At 41.5% G+C, this 21,262-nt stretch overlaps 1 protein-coding gene across 1 annotated transcript in view; it reads left to right on the forward strand.

The window, feature by feature from the left end:
- LOC140733268 (gamma-aminobutyric acid receptor subunit rho-2-like) overlaps positions 1-19,205 on the forward strand; it is a 31,181-nt gene extending 11,976 nt beyond the window's left edge. Inside the window, exons 4-10 of the mRNA XM_073056389.1 lie at positions 6,467-6,534; positions 8,572-8,795; positions 9,585-9,667; positions 12,655-12,795; positions 15,739-15,891; positions 16,527-16,723; positions 17,825-19,205. Coding sequence (XP_072912490.1) covers positions 6,467-6,534; positions 8,572-8,795; positions 9,585-9,667; positions 12,655-12,795; positions 15,739-15,891; positions 16,527-16,723; positions 17,825-18,136 — 1,178 coding nt within the window. The 3' untranslated portion in view covers positions 18,137-19,205. The remainder of the gene's footprint in view (positions 1-6,466; positions 6,535-8,571; positions 8,796-9,584; positions 9,668-12,654; positions 12,796-15,738; positions 15,892-16,526; positions 16,724-17,824) is intronic.
- The last annotated feature ends 2,057 nt before the right edge of the window (positions 19,206-21,262 follow it).

Consider the following 21,262-nt stretch of genomic DNA (forward strand, 5'->3'; position numbering starts at 1 on the left):
CAAGAGGGAACGTTCTTGGTGTTGAAGATCAGGTCAAGATGGTGCTGAGCTGAGATGTCTGTTGTGAGGTCGTTGCTCGGTGTTTTTAGGTCTGGGGTAATGGTTTATGGGCCGTGTAGGGAGATAGTGGACAGGTTAGGGTTTAGGAACAGTGATATGTGGAGTTAGGGGTCAGGGGCAGTAAATGAAGGGTCAGAAGCAGGAGCTGGTGCTGAGACGACCAGCGATCCCCAGACAATAGTAGGCCCCATTGACGAGGGCCGGTTACTACCGTGGTAGTGTAGCAGTTAACACAACACTATTACAGCTCAGGGCGTTGAGGTGCGGAACTGATTCCCAGCAAGCTCTGGAAGGAGTCTTATGCCTTCTTTGTGGAATGCAATGGCCTCCTCCTTATGTTTGCAAATTCATGGCATGCATTGTGATCTTGGCCAATGGGTCCATGAGAAATCCAACCTTGGTGGAAAGGTGGTGTCAAACAAGGCTTGCTGTTACCCCAATTATCTTCTCAGTCTGTCTTTAGCAATGCCTTTAGCACCTGGAGTGGAGCTAATGTACCAGACAAATGCATAACCATTGACACACATTTTCTAGACCAGAACCAAGAGCACTTGACTTCGGCCATCAAGTCACAAAAAGCTGAGGACACTTGAACAGATTTGCAGACCCAGCTCCTTCATTGAGGCATATAAGGGAGCTAGTAGGGCACTCAAAATCTGCAAAACAGAAGTCCTCTCAATACTTGTCCCTGATGCTCAGCACTCCCTTTTAACAATAATGTTTATGAAAGAGTTCTGGGAAGCTTTGACCATATCATACATCTGGGAAGGATGAAATAATCAATTGGATTCAACATTGGCTTAGTGGGAGAAGCCAGAGAGTGGTAGTAGATGTTTGTCTTTCTGATTAGAGGTCTGTGACGTGTCATGTGCCACAGGGATTGGCGCTGGGTCCGTTGTTGTCATCAATATTAGTGAATAAAATGATGATGTGGTAAACTGGATAAGCAAATTTGTGAATGATACCAGGATTGGTGGGTGTAATGGATGGCGGGAAAAGTTATCAAAGCATGCCAAGTGATCGGGACCAAGCCGAAAAATGGAAGATGAATTTAATGCAAGCAGATGTGAGGTGTTGCACTTTGGGTGGACAAACCAGGGTAAGACTTGTACAGTGAATCAAAGGTTCATTTTATTGGCAAAGTATGCACGTACAATACAACTCTGATATTCATCTTCTCCAGATAGCCATGAAATACAAAAAAACCACGAAGTGATTGAAAGGAAAGACATCAACCCCCCCTTCATGAAAAAGAAAACAAAACAAAACTCGCAAACCCCAGATCCACCACCCCCATCCTCACAAAAAAACTAAGATCACCCACACAGAAAATGGCAGCTGGAACAAACCCCCAACAGCCTCCCTCGCAACAACAACATCAAACCCCCAGTCCCCTCTCCCACACACAAAAAGCAACAGATTGCCCATACAGAAAAACTAAATAAAACATCAGACCCCAACCCTTCCTATCGCACAAAAACCAATACATTGCCCACCCAGAACCCCAACTGCCAATCAGCAATAGGAAAGAAATCACAGCAAGCTGAAGGAGAGCAATATAAACAACAGTCCAATAATCACATAAATCTCAGAATTTCAAAAATATCCTCCCGCCAGAACTGAGAAGAATGGCACTTGAATTCAGTCCTTCCGCAAAGAGTGACCACCGCTCCGCTGCCCTGCAGCTTTCCGACTGATTCTGACCCGGCTATAAACCGCTGTCAGCCCACGGCCCCCATGCAGAACAACCACTGACCTCTATATTCGCCGCAATGCTTCAGTCTTCCTCGACGTTTTGAAATGGAGTTGATCATAGCCCTGTGCCCTGTCTCTGGTCTTCTCCACGAGGTAGCTTGTGCTTGTGCTTGTGCTCTCAGTCCTCTCCGGGGACAGCAGAATGCCAGGTCACTCCAAACTGTATGTCACAGGCTCCAACAGACTCCAAGACACAAACAAGACTAAAAGAACAAGCAGAAGGTGTAGAAAATGTGAAATACTTGAAGAGATTAGCTATCCGGAATCGGTGTTTGCTGGCGCCATCTTGACTGAAAGGACAGTTTAATATGATAGGGCACTTAAGTGTGTGCTAGAACAGAGGGATCGGGGAATACAGATCCATAATTCCTTTAAACTGGCATAGAATCGTAAAAAGGGCTTTTGGCACATCGGCCTTAATAAATCAAAATGTTGCGTACAGGAGTTAAGCTGTTATGTTGAAGTTGTATAACACAATGGTGAGGCTGAATTTGGAGTATTGTGTACAATTCTGGTCAAGCACCTACAGAAAAGATATTAAGCTTGAAAGAATACATAGAAAATTTAAGTGGATGTTCCCAGGACTTGAGGGCTGAGGGGGAAAGGTTGAATAACTCACCTGGAGCATAGGAGAATGAGGGGACATCTTATAGAATATGCAAAATTATGTGGGGTATAGTTAGGGTGAATGCATGCAGGCTTTTTCCTCTCTGGCTGGGTGAGACTAGAACTAGAAGTCATAGGTTTATAGTGAAAGAGGAATCTGAGGAGAAACTACTCAGTGTGGTATGAGTGTGGGAAAGCTGCCAGCAGAAGGCGTGCAGGCAGACTGAATTGTAACATTTAAGAGAAGTTTAGATAGGTACGTGGATGAGAAGGTTATGGCAGGCTATGGACCAGGTGCAGGTAGATGGGACTAGGCAGAAAAGCAGGCTAGCATGGACAAGATGGGCCAAAGGGTCTGTTCTGTGCTATAGTGCTAATAGAATATATCCATCCAATTTTTTAATATCCTTGTTATATTATACACCTCTGTTAAATCTCACTTTAGCCTTCTCTACACTAAATAATCTTTCCTTTTTCAAATACTCCCTCTACTTGCAAAAAGCCTGCTTACCAACAAATATTGTGATAATTTTTGTTCCTGCGGTCATTTTCTTTTCAGCCTGTGAGCTGTAAACTGATTATATTGTCTCCAGCCCACGAATTATCCACATATTACATAACACACTACAAACCATGTTTGCTTTATTGCTCTGTGGAAAGAGATTTAACTTGCTGATGGGCTCAGCCTCATTTCTACTGTATAGATAGGAGGGATCAGTCAGAAACGATGGCACATTGCCCGGGAGCCCAGGGGTGACCGATTATGTCTTCTCAACCTGAATTAATGATGAACTACCTCGGCCCAGTTCCTGTTGGGCTTAGGCTTATTGTCAGCACCAAATGCTATTAAAGTGCTGGTCCTGGGATACAGGCAGCACAGTGATGTGGCTAGTGGAGCTGCGTAGATAATCAGCTTCTGTCCTGACCTACTACACTGTCTATGTGGAGTTTCCGTGTTCTTTCTGTGACCACGTGGGTTTCCTTCAGTTTCTGTGGTTTGTTTCTGTGTCCCAGAAACATGCAGGCTGATGAATTTTCAGCCCAGTGTGAATTCATGCTAAGCTGGTCGGGGGTGTAGTGGCATCCGCACCGGACTTTGAGGCAAGTGCTCCTGGGTTCGAATCCGGCCAGCTCTTGCCCCCTTTCCACCTGTGCTGGGTTGAGCTTTAAGCTAGCAACTTGGCCTTATAAAAAACATACAGAAATGCTAAAGAAACAGCAAATTTGCTGCCTGATGCCCCACAAGGCATGGAAAGAAATGACTACAAATTCATGCTAGTACAGGGGCAGTGAACCTTTTTAAGAGTGTGTGCTCAAGTTGTTGATAATCTTCTAAAAGATTTTCTTGCATGCTGTGGTAACTTTGAGCAGAGATTATCATTGATTAATAAATTAGTAACAATAATTATTGATTTTTAAAGTAAAAATTATGAGTCCTGTTATTTATGTGTATTTGTTACTTCACTTAATGAATGTATAACAATATTAATAAAAGTTTGGGTGGTACTGAAGTTCAGCAGTTAGTGTAATGCTGATTCAATAGGATCAATAGGTACACTTAATGTCAGAGAAATGTATGCAATATACATCCTGAAATTCTTCTTCTTCGCAAACATCCATGAGAACAGAAGAATGTCCCCAAAGGATGAATGACAGTTAAATGTTAGAACCTCAGAGCCCCCCAGCTCCCCCCTCCCATGCATAAGCAGCAGCAAAGCAACAACCCCCCCCACCAGTGTAAAAGCATCAGCACCCCCCCCCCCACTGAGCACTCAAATGTGCAGCAAAGCATCAATAAAGACACAGACTTGCAGTACCCCCAAAGACTACTCGTTCACCTGGTAATTCGACATACCACAGGCTCTCTCTCTCCCTAATAAGGAAAAAGAGGTGTCCCTGTTTCACAGCGAGAGGGGAGACATAACAAACAACTTGCTGATTTATGGTGTTAATTCAGCGCCAGCATTCCAGATTCAATTCTGCTCCTATCTGTAAAGAGCTTGTATGTCCTCTCTGTGACTCTGTGGGTTTCCTCCCACATTGTGAAGACATACTGGTTAGTAGGACACATGGGTGTAACTGGGTGGCGTCGGCTCATTGGGCTGAAAGGGACTGTTAACGTGCTGCATCACTAAATAAGAAATAAAAAAGTAAAGTAACAGCAGCAGACTGAAATAGATGAAACATCCTGAAAACCTGTTCAAAACTTATTAATATTAATCTTTTAAAAGAAAATTTTAAATTAAAATTTCTAAATACATTGTTAATGTACATCATAGAAACATAAGCAATGTGAAATTATAAACTTTGGTGCATATTCATAAGAGATCAAGGAAAATAAAATAAAAACATCTTAGTCTCAGTGAGACATTTGATGCTGCACTAACGAATATTTTATATCCAACTTGTACTTGCTTGTTTTGAGAGCTCTGCATGTAGCACGAGTTTCATCGGTTTTATTATGGGTGGTGAACCTTATTGGATCAATTGTGAGAATGTGGTAAGTGCACGTGCAATCAACTGGGCCTCCTGCACTCGGAAGGCCCACTCCTTTTCCCATGGCTTTTTAAGTGCGCTTTTTTTTTGTCTCAGTGGGTCCAGTTTTTCACTCCTGCACTGTAATTGCCCAGTGTGTATCGTGGCTAACATGACTCAATAAAATTGTTTAATCCTACTATTCCATTGTCATTGTTGCTCCATGCATGTGTAACAGATGGGGTTTAAAGAACTGGGAGGCAGCCAACAACATGTTTGTGTATGCCATCTTGGGCATGCATGGCAGAGGTTCACAACCCCTGCACTGGTATGTAGGTAAATGGAATGATGGAAATGTGAGGAGAAGAACAAGTAATTTTGTGAAAATGAGTTGGCATGGACTTGGCTTGTTTCGGCTTTCTGTCTCTCCCATATATATCTAACTTTATATCTCTTTATGTCTCTCTGCTGTGGGGAAATAAGCCAAATCATTTGGCAGAGAGGCAGAATCATGCAAAACCCATGACAGAGACTCTGGTTTCCCAGCACAAACATCTCATCTTGATCAAGGTCAATGGGAACATTGCTTTTCCTTGTATGCATGTCCATTTTTTAAAGGTCTGGGAAATATTTCTTGAAATCCCCAATTCTTGGGAAGATTAGATGTGTGATGCTAGATCCAACAGTTTAGCTATAGTTGTCTCTAGTTGATCTGGTGTGCAGTCGTTGCAGACTCAAGATTAATCCTGTGAACACTATGGTCAGAATGGTTCTGTTCCTTAGGACACAATGAGGCCAGTTTTAGGTACCTGCATCTGGGTTAGTTACCATCTTCTTAATAGTGCTCTAATTATCACCTCCTTGGATCAGCTGTGCAGAGATCCTGTCAGTGAGTCCACAAGGAGCAGGGCTCCCATGTTCGTACTCAAACAAAGTTTGGCTTGTTTTCCAACTTATTTGGTTCCTCACTTCCCTGCCCTGAGAATGTGCTACTTTTATCTTACTCTGTTGCTTGATGCTTAACACTGAAGCATCCTGATTCCCCACCCATGTATCTCAGTGTTGGCAGCTTCCATATGAAGTCCAGCAACACGAAAATGAGTGTCACTCTTGTTTCCAATATCTGCATCAAAAGTATTAAAACCTGCCCTGGTGTATTTGCACTATCACATTTTCATTTTCTTTAGAGCCATATTGAAGAATTACTTTGCAGAGTTGCTGAGCAGAAATGGCCCATTATGCCTCTATTTTCTGCGAATAGTGGAATCTGTGAGTTCTGTGTGTTGGAATCAAAGATTTTCATGTCAGATTCTTCAAGAACTATCCTTCTCCAATGTTAGTGTTAGTGCCATGGTCAGCAGTAGACAGAGAGTGGGCAGATTCTCTGTGGATAGGCTGAAGAATCTGGGTCATGTTAATAGTAAATATACTCCATCAATGCATGGAGAAAGTGAGCGGGTGGGTGTTTGATATGCACACTTGCAGCGGTGAATACTGTCATTTCACAAGAGATTTATTGCATTACATGCCATGTCCACATGCAGAAATTGACTCCGTTTTGTTCTATCAGGCCCAGCAATACCTGTTGGCGTTGATGTGGTGGTGGAAAGCCTGGACAGTATCTCTGAGGTGGATATGGTAAGGGGGCATACTGAGTTATAACCCCATATGAATTTAGCAAAGAGTGAGATTCATTTGGCTATCAATAGGTCAGAAACAAACATTTCCGAAGAAAAAACAATTTTGTTCTCCTTACGCTAGTGTACATTAAACATTCTTGAATATTGTTACCATTTATACACGTAAGCCTTTTGGCCAGCACTTTTTGTGCTGAAACATAAAACCCTCTGTAGTGCACTTGGCTCTAGAATAGAAGCCCATGTTCTAGAATAGGCTTGAACTCCCAACCAAGTCACTTTTCAAGTCTTGAATCTTCCCATATGAAGAGTTAGTCTGAAAAATGTAAACATATATACTGAATGGTCTTTTCTAAAGTAAGTATAATTCCCTTGTAGTTAATTCTTTAGTTCTGACTGAGGACAGAGTTAGTCAGGGAAATAAACTGCTCAACAAACTTGTACTTGCAGGTGTTCTATTTACTCTTTTAAGAGATTGTTTTTCTAAGACACTGCTTCTGTATAACACGTCATCACTAATATATTCCAAAGAGTGAAAAGCAGGAATCCAGGTCCAGCAAATGTTCTTCAGTCGTTAAATAGAAAATCTCAGAGCTACAGGCATATTTTCCTCTGTGGACAGGAGGGTAAAGTCATTGTCATGATTAAAGCAATGTCACTGTGATTGTTTTTAGTTGTACTGTATATTGGGCTTCCATTCAATAATGTTCTATGAAATATTAATGCAGATATACCAAGTGGTTTCTTTAAAGTTCTCTAAAACAACTAAACACAGACTAGATGCAAGCTGCATCTACCACTGCTTGATTCTCCAGAATGTCTTGCGTCATCTGAAACCAACCCAAGACTGCACACCCATATGACCAAAAGGGGAAGAGTCCTTCAGTCAGAAAGATGAAATCTATTAAGTTCTAACATCTGAAAGGTACAAGTCAACTCATAATTTTGCTTCATATTTCCAACAAATAAAGTACAGCATTGAGGGGCTCGAGGCACCAATTAAAATTCAAGAATCTAAGGGTATTAATTTTCATTCCTACTGACATTCCCTCCTTGAACCATATTTTAGAGTTTGGATACAGAGTTCAAATTTTTGAGAAATGGTTAACGACACATGTGACTGCCAAACAATAAACAATTAGATTTATAAAGGAAATTACAAAGTGCAATTAATTTAGAATACTGAATTATATAGATACACAGGACAAAGTGGTATGGAGAGGGCAATAGGTAGTTTTGATTTTCTTCACAGGAGGTAGGATGCTAAAGGGAGTGAGTGTGGTTCATGATACATGGATAGAATGGAATGTTATGAAATGGTTACACAGTCTTTTCTCATTTTTGTCATTTTTATTTCTTGTGCAACATATCTGGAGCTCTGTAGTTTTCAAAATTATTTTAATAACAAAAGAATCAAGTGTTTGTTTCAAAGTGAGAAATCCAGATGAACTGTTAAAACCATCATGGTAGAAGAGCACAAAGATCAAACTGAACAAGCCCAAGTGGAAAAGTACAAAGACTGGTCAGGATGCTAATCTTAGTTTGTAAATGCCTGTAGGCTGTGGCAATAGATTCAGCTCAATATTGTAATGCAAAGGGCAATGCCTTCTGAGGGGTTTTCACCCTTGTAATGCGCACAACTGTATATTCTACATTGTCTGCACTACCCTCCCATTAACCACTGGAGCAAAATTTAGGCCATTTACCCCATCATGTCTGCTCTGCCGTTCGATTATTGCTGATTTATTTTCTCTCTCAACCCCATTTTCTTGATTTCTCTCTGTAACCTTTGACACCCTTACTAATCAAGAGCCTATGAACTTCCGTTCTAAATATACCCAATGACATCCTCCACACCCATCCGTGGTAATGAATTCCACAGATTCACCATCTTCTGGCTAAAGAAATGCCTCCTCATCTGTGTTCTAAAGGGACATCTTTCTATTCTGAGGCTGTGCCCACTATTGGGAACATCCTCCCCACACCCACTGCCAGCTCGTGGTTATAAGTTCTTGATGAATGGTATTGCTGTCTGCAGGACTTCACGATGACCTTGTACCTGCGCAACTACTGGAAAGATGAGCGACTCTCATTTCGCAGCAGCACCAACAAAAGCATGACGTTCGATGGCAGGCTTGTCAAACGGATCTGGGCCCCCGACATGTTCTTTGTTCACTCTAAACGGTCATTCATCCATGACACAACCACGGATAATGTGATGCTGCGCATCTTTCCCGATGGAAATGTGCTGTACAGCTTAAGGTAAGGAGTGCTTCGGAACCTTACTGGGGTGCCCACCATACAACAACAGCTTCTATGCATTAGGGCCTACTGCGTTTGCAGTATCACTCATGCTCTCAGCTTCTTTGAGTGGGATTGGCAATGCTTTCTCAGTTGTAAACAGCTTTATACTGCAGCTAAATTTAAAAAAAAAACTTTAGCTGTCTTGCGGTGAGCACGGGAGAGTTTCAGTACAAGGCTTTGTATCGGTTAGATCTGATGAGGAAAAGCATTGCCTCATGCACTTCACATTTCCCAACCAAAATACCTCCTGGTTTATTTTGCTTGTTCTGTTTATAAAGATTTCTCTCTGAACTCTAATGATTTGATTTTGCGTAACTCTATTCAGAACGAGTTTCACTGGCCGCAGGTGCACCTTGAGACCTTTGGTGCATCTACGACTGGTCACTGTATCATTCAGGTGAGCTCACCTGTGGGAGAGTGATGACTAATGATTGTGAAGGAGCACGTGTGACTGCCATAGTGCAGAGTGCCTGGCAGCTTCTTTCCATTCGGACCAATTTTTTTAAAAGAGCATTTTATGATTTGCTTTTAATTACCCTGTAATTGATATCCCTGCTTCTTGACTCTAGCTTTCAAATTTCTCCTCTGCCACCACAAATTTTTGTTTGGATGAATGGGCCCCTTTTTATCAGAAAGAAACAAAACTGCATTGAATTGCGGAATTACTAGATACACTTAGTATTCACTGTGCAACATTGTCATGCTGCAGATATTAAGCATGTTATAAGCAATCTATCTGATTTGTAGGGTTACAGTGACGGCGATGTGTGGCATGGATTTCAGCCGCTTCCCTCTCGACACACAGACCTGCTCCCTGGAGATAGAGAGCTGTAAGTTATATTCACTTTGCACTTTCCCGGCTACCTATTGTTTTGTTCTTATCTGGGCTTCTCTGAAGAATTACTTAAAACCTTCCTGATTCCAGAGTGCAGGTTACAGGTGAACTATGTGCAGAAAACCTGTATGCTCCTAGAAAATGTCTTAATGTTGTTCAATATCATATCATTGACAGCTTTAAATAGAGAAAAAAAGAAATGGATCTTGTACTGAATAAATCAAAACAAATCTTTCCATTAGAAGTCCAATTTTCTTCTTGCAGCAAGAAAAATATTGACACCCATAAATTTACCATCTAACTGGCTCATTGTATCAAAAGATTTGCTGGTTGCTTACTGTGCTGATTGTTCAGAGTGCGTTTCTTGCTCTATGGACTGTATCCATACTGATCCTGGGTTGCAATTACAGGTCAGTTAGCTGTTCCACAGTTGTAAGAGTGTGAGCCAGGCATAAATATACAGGCAACAGAGGGGTCAAGGTATGGGTTGGTTTAAGAAAGAAGCTAAAGGTTCAGATGTTCAGATTTCATTAGACCTGTACAGTATTTAAAAGTTGCTTCCTCTTCTGTGTCTGGGAGAAGCATAAGTCACATGTATCTGTATCACAGTGGAATAGAGGAAATTACAGAGGCATAAGAGCAGCTTACTCAGATGCACTGGAGGGGGATACTGGTGGGGATGATGACAGAACAGAGATGGCTGAAGTTTCTGGAAATAGTTCACTCGGTGCAGGGTAGATATGTCACACGGAGGAAGAAATTCTCAAATGACAGGAGCAGGCAACCACAGCTGACAAAGGAAGTTAAGGACTGCATAAAAGCTGAGGAAAGGACGTATAAGATAGCAAAAGTGAGTGGGAAGATGGATGATTGGGAAGCTTTTAAAATCCAACAAAAGGTAACTAAAAAAAGCTATAAGAAGGAAAAAGATGAAATATGAGGCCAAACTAGCCAATAATATAAAGCAGGATACCAAAGTTATTTCAGTTATTTCAAGAATAAAAAGGAAGTAAGAGTTGATACTGAACCACTGGAAAATGATGCTGGTGAGGTAGTAATGGGGGTCAAAGAAATGGCAGAAGAATTTAATGGATACTTTGCATCTGTCTTCACTGTGGAAGACACTAGCAGTGTGCCAGAGATCTGAGAGTGTCAGGGAGCAGGAGTGAGTGCCATTGTTATTACAAAGAAAAAAGTGCTAGGCAAACTGAAAGGTCTTAAGGTGGGTAAGTCATCTGCACCAAATGGACTACATCCCAGAATCCTGAGAGAGGTTCTTGAAGAGGTAACGGATATATTGGTCATGATCTTTCAAAAATCACTTGATTCTGGCATGGTCCCAGAGGACTAGAAAATTGCAAATGTCACTCCAATCTTTAAGAAGGGAGGAAGGGAAAGGAGAGAAAATGTTAGGTCAGTTAGCCTAACCTCAGTGGCTGGAAAACTGTGGGAGTCTATTATTAAGCATGAGGTTTCAGGGTATTTGGAGACCAATGATAAAATAAGTCAAAGTCAGCATGGTTTCTGTAAAGGGAAATCTTGCCTGAGAAATCTGTTGGGTTTTTTTGTGGAAGTAACAAGCAGGATGGACAAAGGAGAGGCAGTGGATGTCATTTATTTGGATTTTCAAAAGGCGTTTGATAAGGTGCCACACATGAGGCTGCTTAACAAGGTAAAATCTTCTGGCGTTACAGGAAAGATACTGGCATGGATAGAGGAATAGCTGACAGGCAGGACGCAGTGAGTGGGAATAAAAGGGGCTTTTCCGATTGGCTGCCAGTGACTAGTGTTCTTCGGGTCGGTATTGGGACCACTACTTTTCACATTGTTTGTCAATGATTTAGTTAATGGAATTGATGTCTTTGTGGTAAAGTTTGCAGATGATATGAAGATAGGTGGAGGAGTAGGTAGTGTTGAGGAAGCCATGCGATTGCAAGAGGACTTAGACAAATTGGAAGAACAGGCAAAAATATGGCAGATGGAATACAGTGTTGGAAAATGCATGATTATGCATTTTGATAAAAGGAGTAATAGTGCAGACTATTATTCAAATGGGGTGAAGGTTCAACCATCAAAGATGCAGAGGGGGTTAGGAATCCTCGTGCAAGACTCCCAGAAAGTTAATTTACAGGTTGAGTCTGTGGTAAAGAAGGGAAATACAATGTTGGCATTTATTTCAAGGGGAATAGAATATAAAAGCAAGGAGATAATGCTGAGCCTTTATAAGACACTAGTCAGGCTGCACTTGGGAGTATTGTCAACAGTTTTGGGCCCCTTATCTCAGAAAGGATGTGTTGTAATTGGAGAGAGTCCAGAGGAGATTCACGAGGGTGATTCTGGGAATGAAGGGGTTAACACATGAGTGTTTAGCAGCTTTGGGCCTGTGCTCACTAGAATTTAAAAGAATGCGGGGAGGTGGGGGTGAATCTCATTGAAACCTAACAAATGTTGAAAGGACTGGATAGGGTGGATGTGGAGAGGATGTTTCCTATGGTGGGGGTATCCAGAACTAGAGGGCACAGCCTCAAAATTGAGGGGGACCTCAGTTTTAGAAAAGCAGTTAGGAGGAATTTTTTAGCCAGAGAGTAATGTATCTGTGGAATTCTCTGCACAGACTGCGGTGGAGGCCAAGTCCGTGGGTATATTTAAGACATAAGTTGATTGTTTCTTGATTGATCGGGGCATCAAAGGATATGGCAAGAAGGCCGGTGTATGGGGTTGAGTGGGATCCGGGATCAGCCATGATGGAATGGTGGAGCAGACTAGATGGACTGAATGGCCCAATTCTGCTCCTATGTCTCTGGTCTTTGGTCTTATTCTCTCTGGTCTTATTCCACAGCTTTATTGTGGACTGTACATTGAGGGCCCAGTGAGTACAAAGCTGTGCGATGACTTACTGTGTTAGCAGAGCTTTGTCTGCTTTAACTCTCAAGTTTCATTCTGTCACAAAGAAACACCATGAAGTCTTTTCTCTCCTGATAGATGCTTACACTGAAGATGACCTTATGCTGTATTGGAAGAATGGAGAAGAAGCATTGAAAACAGATGAAAAAGTGTCCTTGTCTCAATTTCTCATACAGAAATTTCACACTACCTCCAGGCTGGCTTTCTATAGTAGTACAGGTGTGTATCTCGTCTGAGACATAAACTAAATTTCATCTAGTTTATTTGATGTTTGTGCAGAGAGATTTGCATGTTGCTGAGCAATTGACCAGCCCTGGTATACTCATTCTCCATTCCATGAATACTCCATCAAGAGAGTATCCAACTGAATAATAACTTACGATGCTATTAGGGATTTCCGCAGAAATACTTTATCACCTAAGTATCAACAGCTCACAGTAGCAATCATACATACGATATATTTTGCAATATAATTTAACTTGTTCCATTATTAAATTGGTACATTGCACATAATAGCAAAATATTCTCCTTGCAAATTATTGGAAAAAACCTTATAGGTATTATTTATAGGTCTCATATCTCTCCTTGATGAACCACTGAGATCTGAAACGCACTAGGGAAAAATGGATAAAAACCTAAATCTTAACTTGTCATGACAGAGTGCATCTGACAGAGGCAGAGTACTCTGCTGGAGATCATTTCAGTAAAAGAAATACTGTTCACACAGGATATAGCCAAAACATGCTGAACGTGAACCCTGTTTGCAAGATAGAGATGAAGTAGAATGAAAAAAAAGGATCAATTCATGACAAGCATCAAGAGAAAAACCATCTGAATAATAACTTATGATATTATGGGTTTCCACTGTTACGTACCCCATAACTGGGTCACTTACCAGCAAAGATAGAGAGGTCTGTTGAAGTCTGATGGTACTATTTTTAACAGTATTTATTGATAGAAATACACAAAAATAATATCAATGCAAACACACAGATAATATACGTCGTCAATACTAAATCTAAAAGCGCGGGTATAATAATAATCAATAAGAAATAAGCTGTATCGTTGTCTAGGGGATAATGAATTGTCCGATGGAAATATATAGTTCATTCAGTTCATACAGGCTGCAGCCGTTGGGGACCCTGTGTGGCAATTGTTGGAGAGAGAGAGAGAGACGGGTTAAAACCTGCCCATTCTGTTTATGATGTCAATCCTTCGAGTGTCGTTGAGAGTTGAGTTCCCCGTTGTTAGCTAAAAACCGTTTTTCCGTAGCAAAGGTCACCGATTCCAGGCAAATGGAAGCGGATGCACGTGGCCATCCACCGGCTTTCATTATTACGGGATCGCTAGCGTTTGTTCTGGTGTGTCTGAGGTGCTGTTCCCACAGACCCTCTTTTTATCCTGACTCACAGGGTCTCAGGTGTCAATCAGGTTGGGGATGATGCAATCCCTCCACCAACCTCCTCCTTGGTTCATTGCCTGGGGCTTTGATTGCATCGTCCAGGATGCAATACACAAGTCCGTCTCCAAGAGACAATAGCCGGTATCAATGGGTCTGCCTTTCGGAGGCCAGGAGACATTCTAACCCTTTTGTGGATTCTGCATGTCTTTCTCTCATTTCCTGTGTCTCCTGAATTGACTCAATAGTGATCTTGCGATTCTCACAAAGGAGGGGGCTACCCCCGCACCCTTCGGCCCCTCAGAGCTGTGGTACATTCATAACATCACAAAAATATTTTATCACCCTAAGTATTGACAACTCGTAGTATCAATCATACATACTGTATGATACAGATCGCAAAATAATTTAACTTGTTCAGTTATTAAATCGGTACATTGTATGTAATGGTAAAATGTACACTTTGTCAATTATTGAAAATATCTTATAGGTACTATGTGGATGTTACCTCTTTGGTATGAATATCTATAAAATCATGTGTAAATTATATATACTCTGGGTTGATTTACACTGGAGTATTTTGAAGAGTGCTTCTAATCAATAGTGACTCTCTTATGCCTTATCTATTACAACCCTATAGCTTAAAGTAATAAATAATGTAAGAGTGATTTTGACAGGTTGTTTGTGGACCAACAAAAATGTCTTCCTTAATCTTGGCATCAATTATTCTGACTTGAATTATAAATTGAAATAACAAATACAGGCGATTTTTAAAAACTGGTGCGTGATAGGGAAATTTCATGGTGATTCCCAGGATCAGCAGCCCAAAATCCATAAGATATACCCAAAGGTATTCAGGAAGCGAAACCTTTGTTGTCCAGTGTAATTGAAACGTTCATTTCAAAAGTTGCACATTCAGATGTGGTAGTGAGGGGAGAATGAGCATTCATGAAGAGAAAACTGGATGTCCTTCAGAGCCAAAATTATTTTTCACTTTCATACCAAATGTAAACTTGTCAGGAGGTCAGGCACTGTTTTCTTAAAATTTTATTTTCTTAATAGAGCACATTAAAAAAAAAATCTGTAAAGTGAAGATGCTTTCAAAAATAATAAAAAGTTTCTAAGTATCAAAAAAATACTCTAAAGAGCAGTAAGCTGTAAAAACTAAATCAACTGAATATTTGGTGTGACCTTTGAAACTGCATCAGTTCTCAACATGCCCCCAATGACGCTTACTAATTTTTATTGATGCGCCATAGTGTGCATTCTGCCTGGATGCATTACACCTTGGTATAGCAACTCATCTGCACGTGACCACAAGAAAGCAGTTCTCAACATGCCCCCAATGACACTGTCGCCCTCTTTTATAAGAAAATCGGCTGGTAGGTTGTTCCAAGGATCTTTGAGAACTTGCCACTGCTCTTCTGCAGACTTTGGGCCGTCTTGCTTCCTTCTTTCTCTCCAGGCAGACTGATGATGATGAGATCAGGGCTCTAAAGAGGTCATACCATCTGAAACCAGATAAAAAAAATTCTAGGGTGCCACAGTACTGTATATTATGCCATTCCAGTGTGCTGCTTAGAATAGATTTACATGGCATTGTGACACAGGAGTAGCATTGTAGGTTGGTTTAAAATGGTTGGATATGATTGGACCAGCATAGATTCTTTAATAATATAAGTTTAATAATATTCTTTCCAAGCCCCACAATGAAATTAAGAGTGTATGATTACAAACTGATGAGCATCTGTTTTTGCAAACAGGTTGGTACAATCGTCTGTACATTAACTTCACCTTGCGCAGGCACATATTCTTCTTTCTGCTGCAAACCTACTTCCCAGCGACTCTGATGGTCATGTTGTCCTGGGTGTCATTCTGGATCGACCGGCGGGCTGTGCCAGCCCGGGTTTCATTAGGTAAGCAAGTATGGCATTTTTTATAAAGATATCACTCATTAATATCAGACTGCAGCAAACTTGTGGGCTCAGTTATAATATCTATCCTCATCAGTGAATGTAAAAGGAGCCGTTCTTCATCCCACTGGTATGTGCTTTCAGGGTTTTGCATCTTCTGCCTGATAAGGGAGTGTGTCCATGGTGGGTGGGATCTTTAATTTCTGCTGGCTGCTTTACTGAGGCAGTAAAAAGTATAGACAGAGTCAATAGAGGGGGACTGGTTCCTATGATATGCTGAGCTGTGTCCACAAATCCCTCTGGTTTCTTGTGGTCACGTGCAGATGAGTTGCTATACCAAGCTGTAATGCATCCAGGCAGAATGCACACTATGGCGCATCAATAAAAATCGATAAGAGTCAATGGGGGCATGTTGCATTACTTTAGCCTCCTGAGGAAGTAGAGGCATTGGTGAGCTTTCTTGATCGTAAAATCAATGTGATTGGACCAGGGCAGGCTATTGGTGATGTGTTATTGATAGAGAGGGCATCTATAGCTTATATCCTTTTAAAAGTCTTTTTAAAAATTAAGTTAAAAATGGTTTGAAGTTTGCTTTAAACAGAATGAAACAACATTTTTCACATTTTCTCTGTTTCCAGGTATAACAACAGTTCTGACCATGTCTACAATTATAACGGGCGTGAATGCGTCCATGCCGAGAGTGTCCTATATTAAAGCCGTGGACATCTACCTGTGGGTTAGTTTTGTGTTCGTCTTTCTCTCAGTGCTGGAGTACGCTGCTGTGAATTACCTGACTACAGTGCAAGAGAGAAAAGAGAGAAAGCTGCACCAAAAGGTGAGGCCAAGCAACGCAATTCTCCATTCGCGGGGATTTACATTATAGGAGGCCAACGACCCCAGTGTATCAATATCAACATCAGTTGGTATTGTTCACCTTCACTGATCAGAGATTTTTGTTATTTTCAATGTCAGTTTGTTAACCTATGTGTTTTCCTCCTACCGATTACTGCCGATTATCACCAGCTCTTTACCCTTCGGTTAACTGAATTCAAAATCCATGTCAATGCTTACAACTCTCCTTCTGTGGCTTGTCCAAGTTTATTTCCATCATTGTCATGGTCTGTGGATAGATGTATGATTTCTGTGCTAAAAATCTGAAGGACAGTGTCAAGTTACAATGAGGAGCAGATTTTTCTGTCGCTTTTCTTGGCCTGTGTTGAATTCCAGTCTGGATTTAATTCAGAAGTTGGAAAAATATGAGATAGCTGGTTCATAAGAGCAGAATTAGGCCATTCAGCCCATTGAGTCTGCTCTGCCATTCCATCATGGCTGATCCCAGATCCCACTCAACCCCATACACCTGCCTTCTCACCATATCCTTTGATGCCCTGACTGATCAAGAAGCAATCAACTTCCGTCTTAAATATACGCATGGACCTGGCCTCCACTGTGTCTTATAAAGGCTCAGTATTATCTCTTTGCTTTTATATTCTATTCCCCTTGAAATAAATGCCAACATTGCATTTGCCTTCTTTACCAAGGACTCAGCCTTCTGGGAGTCTTGTACGAGGACTCCTAAGCCCCTCAGCTATCTTCATATTATCCACAAATTTTGCCACAAAGTCATCCTTGGAGTGTTGCTATGGAAGGACTGAGGGAAAAAACAGTTGGCAAAGATTGTTATAACTCCTTTCACTGCAGTCAGCTAGACGATGCTATGGCAGTGCATTATGGAGGCTATTCAAGAACTGCAAAGAATCCATAAATGAGCTGACCACAGGCTTGAGCTAAATACTATGTTGCTAAAAGAAGCATAAGGCAATTGTGAGCAAAGTGTGGGTTTTTGGAGCAATCCTGAGAGCAGTTCAGGTTATTAATATAATTTCAGAATGTTTCAACTTTTAGGTTCTGGAATCTTTTTTCTCTCTTTCTCCAGTTCCCCTGCACGTGTGGAATTACCGGCACTAAGGCCATGCTTTTAGATGGTACCTATGGCGATGTTGATGTCAACAGTCTGGCTGGATTTACTGGAACTCCGATAATAACTCAGAATAGAGGCGAGCAGGACAGGTTGGTTGTTCACTTATCCATTGATGGAGCATCCAAGCTACGAAAGAAGAGGCGCCTCAGGGATTTTGTTGGCAAGCGAATCATCAATAATACCCACTCAATTGATAAATATTCCAGAATGGTATTTCCAGCATCATATATATTTTTCAACTTGGTGTATTGGTCTGTATATCTATAGATAGTATTTTGAATGAGCTTATTCCTCTGTTAAAACCAAAACAAGAACGATTCAGCGTCTGTACAGTATACAGAATATAAACGTAAAGAAAACAAAGATGAATGTGTGGAATAGTAATGCATTTATTAAAGAATTCGGTGTGGCTTTTTCCTTGCTTTTGAACTTCTGCCTTGATGTCCAACATACATCCGACAGCCTGAACATTAACATTTATTTTTCGGCACAATAAAGTCTGTTCGGATCTAATGTTAAGGGGTATTGGTTTGCTCGCTGACCTTTCAGCTTTGGAACCTGCAATCAAATTAGCCCAGAATCATCTGATGAAATTTTCTTTTGTCTGCTTGGTGGTCGTGATCCTATATGAAGTGATCTTGAGAGAGATTAGCTTTATTTGTCACAGGTATATTGAAACATCAAAATACAAAGTGAAAAGTGTTGTTCGCGTCAAGAACCAACACATCCTGAGGAGATGCTGGGGGCAGCCGCATATGTCCCTATGATTCCAACAACAACATAGCATGCCCACAAATTACTAACCCTAACCCAGACATTTTTGGAACGTGGAAGGAAACCAGAGGAACCCCACAGGGAGAACATACAGACAACAGTGGGAATTGAACCCTTTCCTTACAGCTGGCACTAAGTGTTATACTAACTGCTACAATACTATGCTGTTCCCTCTTGGGTAATCCTGTTCTACGTGGATTTGGGCAGCATAAAGCATCCCTAATTTGGCATGTCTGGGACACTTCAAGATGATTGCTGGAGAAAATGGTAAAAATGTCAGACATCTGCAGCAATACAGGGAGGAGTGAGAGCCATTTTGGAATTAGAGTAGATACTAGTGTGCATTTAATATTGTTCCAGTAGAGGCAACTGCTACTTGTGCAGCAGTTCAAAGTCTATGAAAACGCAAACACAATATAACAATATATTTTAACCACTGAAATCCTGTGATGTAATTTCAATACTGAATAATATGAAAATATGTAATAACTAAAATAGTAACTTTGAAATTTGTATATTATTAAAGTGGTGGTGGTGCTGTAGGTTTCCACAAATAAAATGGTGTGCGGCATTTTATGTTTAAGAAAAACTGTAACAACTCATTTCTTGTACTCCAAAGCACTGAACACAAGATACAATAACAGACACGCATGTAATTATATCATCACATCAGATTGGCCTCTTAAAATGAACCCCAATTCAATGTTGGTGGTTGTGAATTATGTACATTTCTGCCAACAACAGTTCCCCAGAATTCATATGGGAGACTATCATGTTAACCCTCATTGATCAGAGAAGCCCTCAGAGCTGCATTTAAGGAGCAGTGAACCCATTTGCACAGGCCATTGGACTACGAGTGATACGCCGTGGTGTGATATAGCCCAACACAGAGGTTCTGGGCCATCACAGCCCAGAAGTCTAATATGAATTGAGGACCTGCGGTCAGAGGCAATATCAGACACTGTGCCAAACCAAGCAACCCAGGTGCTAATGAACACCCAAGGCACATCTGTGGCTGTCGTCGATGCGACAGGGACAACCTGGTGGTATGATCCACAATGGTAAGGAGGTGGGAGGAAGAGGACCAACAAGGTTCACATTGGTGTGGCCAAACCATTGCTCAGGGACCTCAAAAGGTGCGAATGGTGCCTAGATAGGATGGTTAATTTTTGTCTGCTGGCATTCCACACAGTGTGCAGTCTGATCACACATATTCTTTAAGGCTATGCCACACAAACTTTAGTGAAACCAGTTTCTGTGAGGCCTTCCGGTCCAGATGCCAAAGGCCATGTATTGAGTTAAAAGCATTCTGCCTCTAGTTTGCGGGCACTATGGGGCAAGGGTGACCGGTTGAGACATCGTGCAGGAGAGAAACCCCAGCGTCCCCAAACTTTATGTCAGCCAACCATGGGCCCATGACTGTTCGATAAGCCTGGACTCTGGGTCAGTAGCCTGGTTGGTTGTCGTGCCAGCAGATTCAACCCCTATGTGTATGACCTCATCGGATGGCCATGAGATGCAATCAGCCACAGCATTACTTTCCCCCTTGACATGTTGTATAAAAGTTGTGAAGTCTGAAATGTAGCCCAGGTGGCATCAGTGCTGTGCAGACCAAGAGTCTGATATTTTGGCCGTGTGCATTGTCAGAAACATCGGTAGTAATGGTTATAGGTGTATTGGTGAGTGGGTGCACCAGTAGGGTCACATTGGAAAGAGCTTGTTTGCTATCATCAAGTCCCCTGCTGATGTCCGCTGAACAGTCAGGCACTTGATTAGTGGTATTGCCTTTAAGTGCACTATAAAGGGGAAGCACAAGCTCATCAGAATGAATTGGTGATAGAAGTTTACCATACCTAAAAGCTCCTGTTGTTTTTTAGTAGTGCGGGGCTGTGGGAAATCCATAATAGCGAGTTACTTTTGATGGGAGGGGTTTCATACCTTCTGCAGAGACGCGAAGGCCAAGAAAGTCAGTGGTTGACAACCCAAACTGGCATTTAGCAGGGTTAATGATCAACCGGCGTTGATTTAAGTGCTCAAAAAGTGTGTGGAGATGAGATTCCTGTCAGATTTGGATGCACTGGTGACAAGTATGTCATCCAGGTAAACAAAAAGAAAGTCTAGGTCTTTTAGCACAGAGTCCATCAGTCTTGAAAAGTCTGTGTTGCATTTTCAGCCCAAGCGAATGTGCAGAAACTCAGAGGCCAAATAAGGTTATCATAGCCATTTTGGGAATGTCCTCTGAGCTCACAGGCACATGATGGTAACCCCTAATCAAATCGAATTTATAAAAAATGTACGGCTAAGCATGCTGAAAAGTTTTGGATGTGTAGGGCGGTAACAATTGGGGGTAGTGACCTTGTTGAGGCATTGATAATTGCCACATGGGCTTGGGGACCATATGGAGGGTTGAAGCCCAGGGGCTATTTGACTGGCGTAAAATGTCAAATCTATCCATGTTGGCAAACTCAGCCTTCACAGTTGCCAGCTTTTCTGGGTCCAATCTATGCACATGGGCATGGACTGGCAGGCCAGTTGTGGAAATGTGGTGCTTCACCCCATGTTTTGTGACTGTAGTAAAGAATGTGGACTTGGTGAGGTTTGGGAATGCACTCAGCAGTT

Source organism: Hemitrygon akajei, chromosome 9 (genome assembly GCF_048418815.1).
Source record: "Hemitrygon akajei chromosome 9, sHemAka1.3, whole genome shotgun sequence".
Taxonomy (NCBI): domain Eukaryota; kingdom Metazoa; phylum Chordata; class Chondrichthyes; order Myliobatiformes; family Dasyatidae; genus Hemitrygon; species Hemitrygon akajei.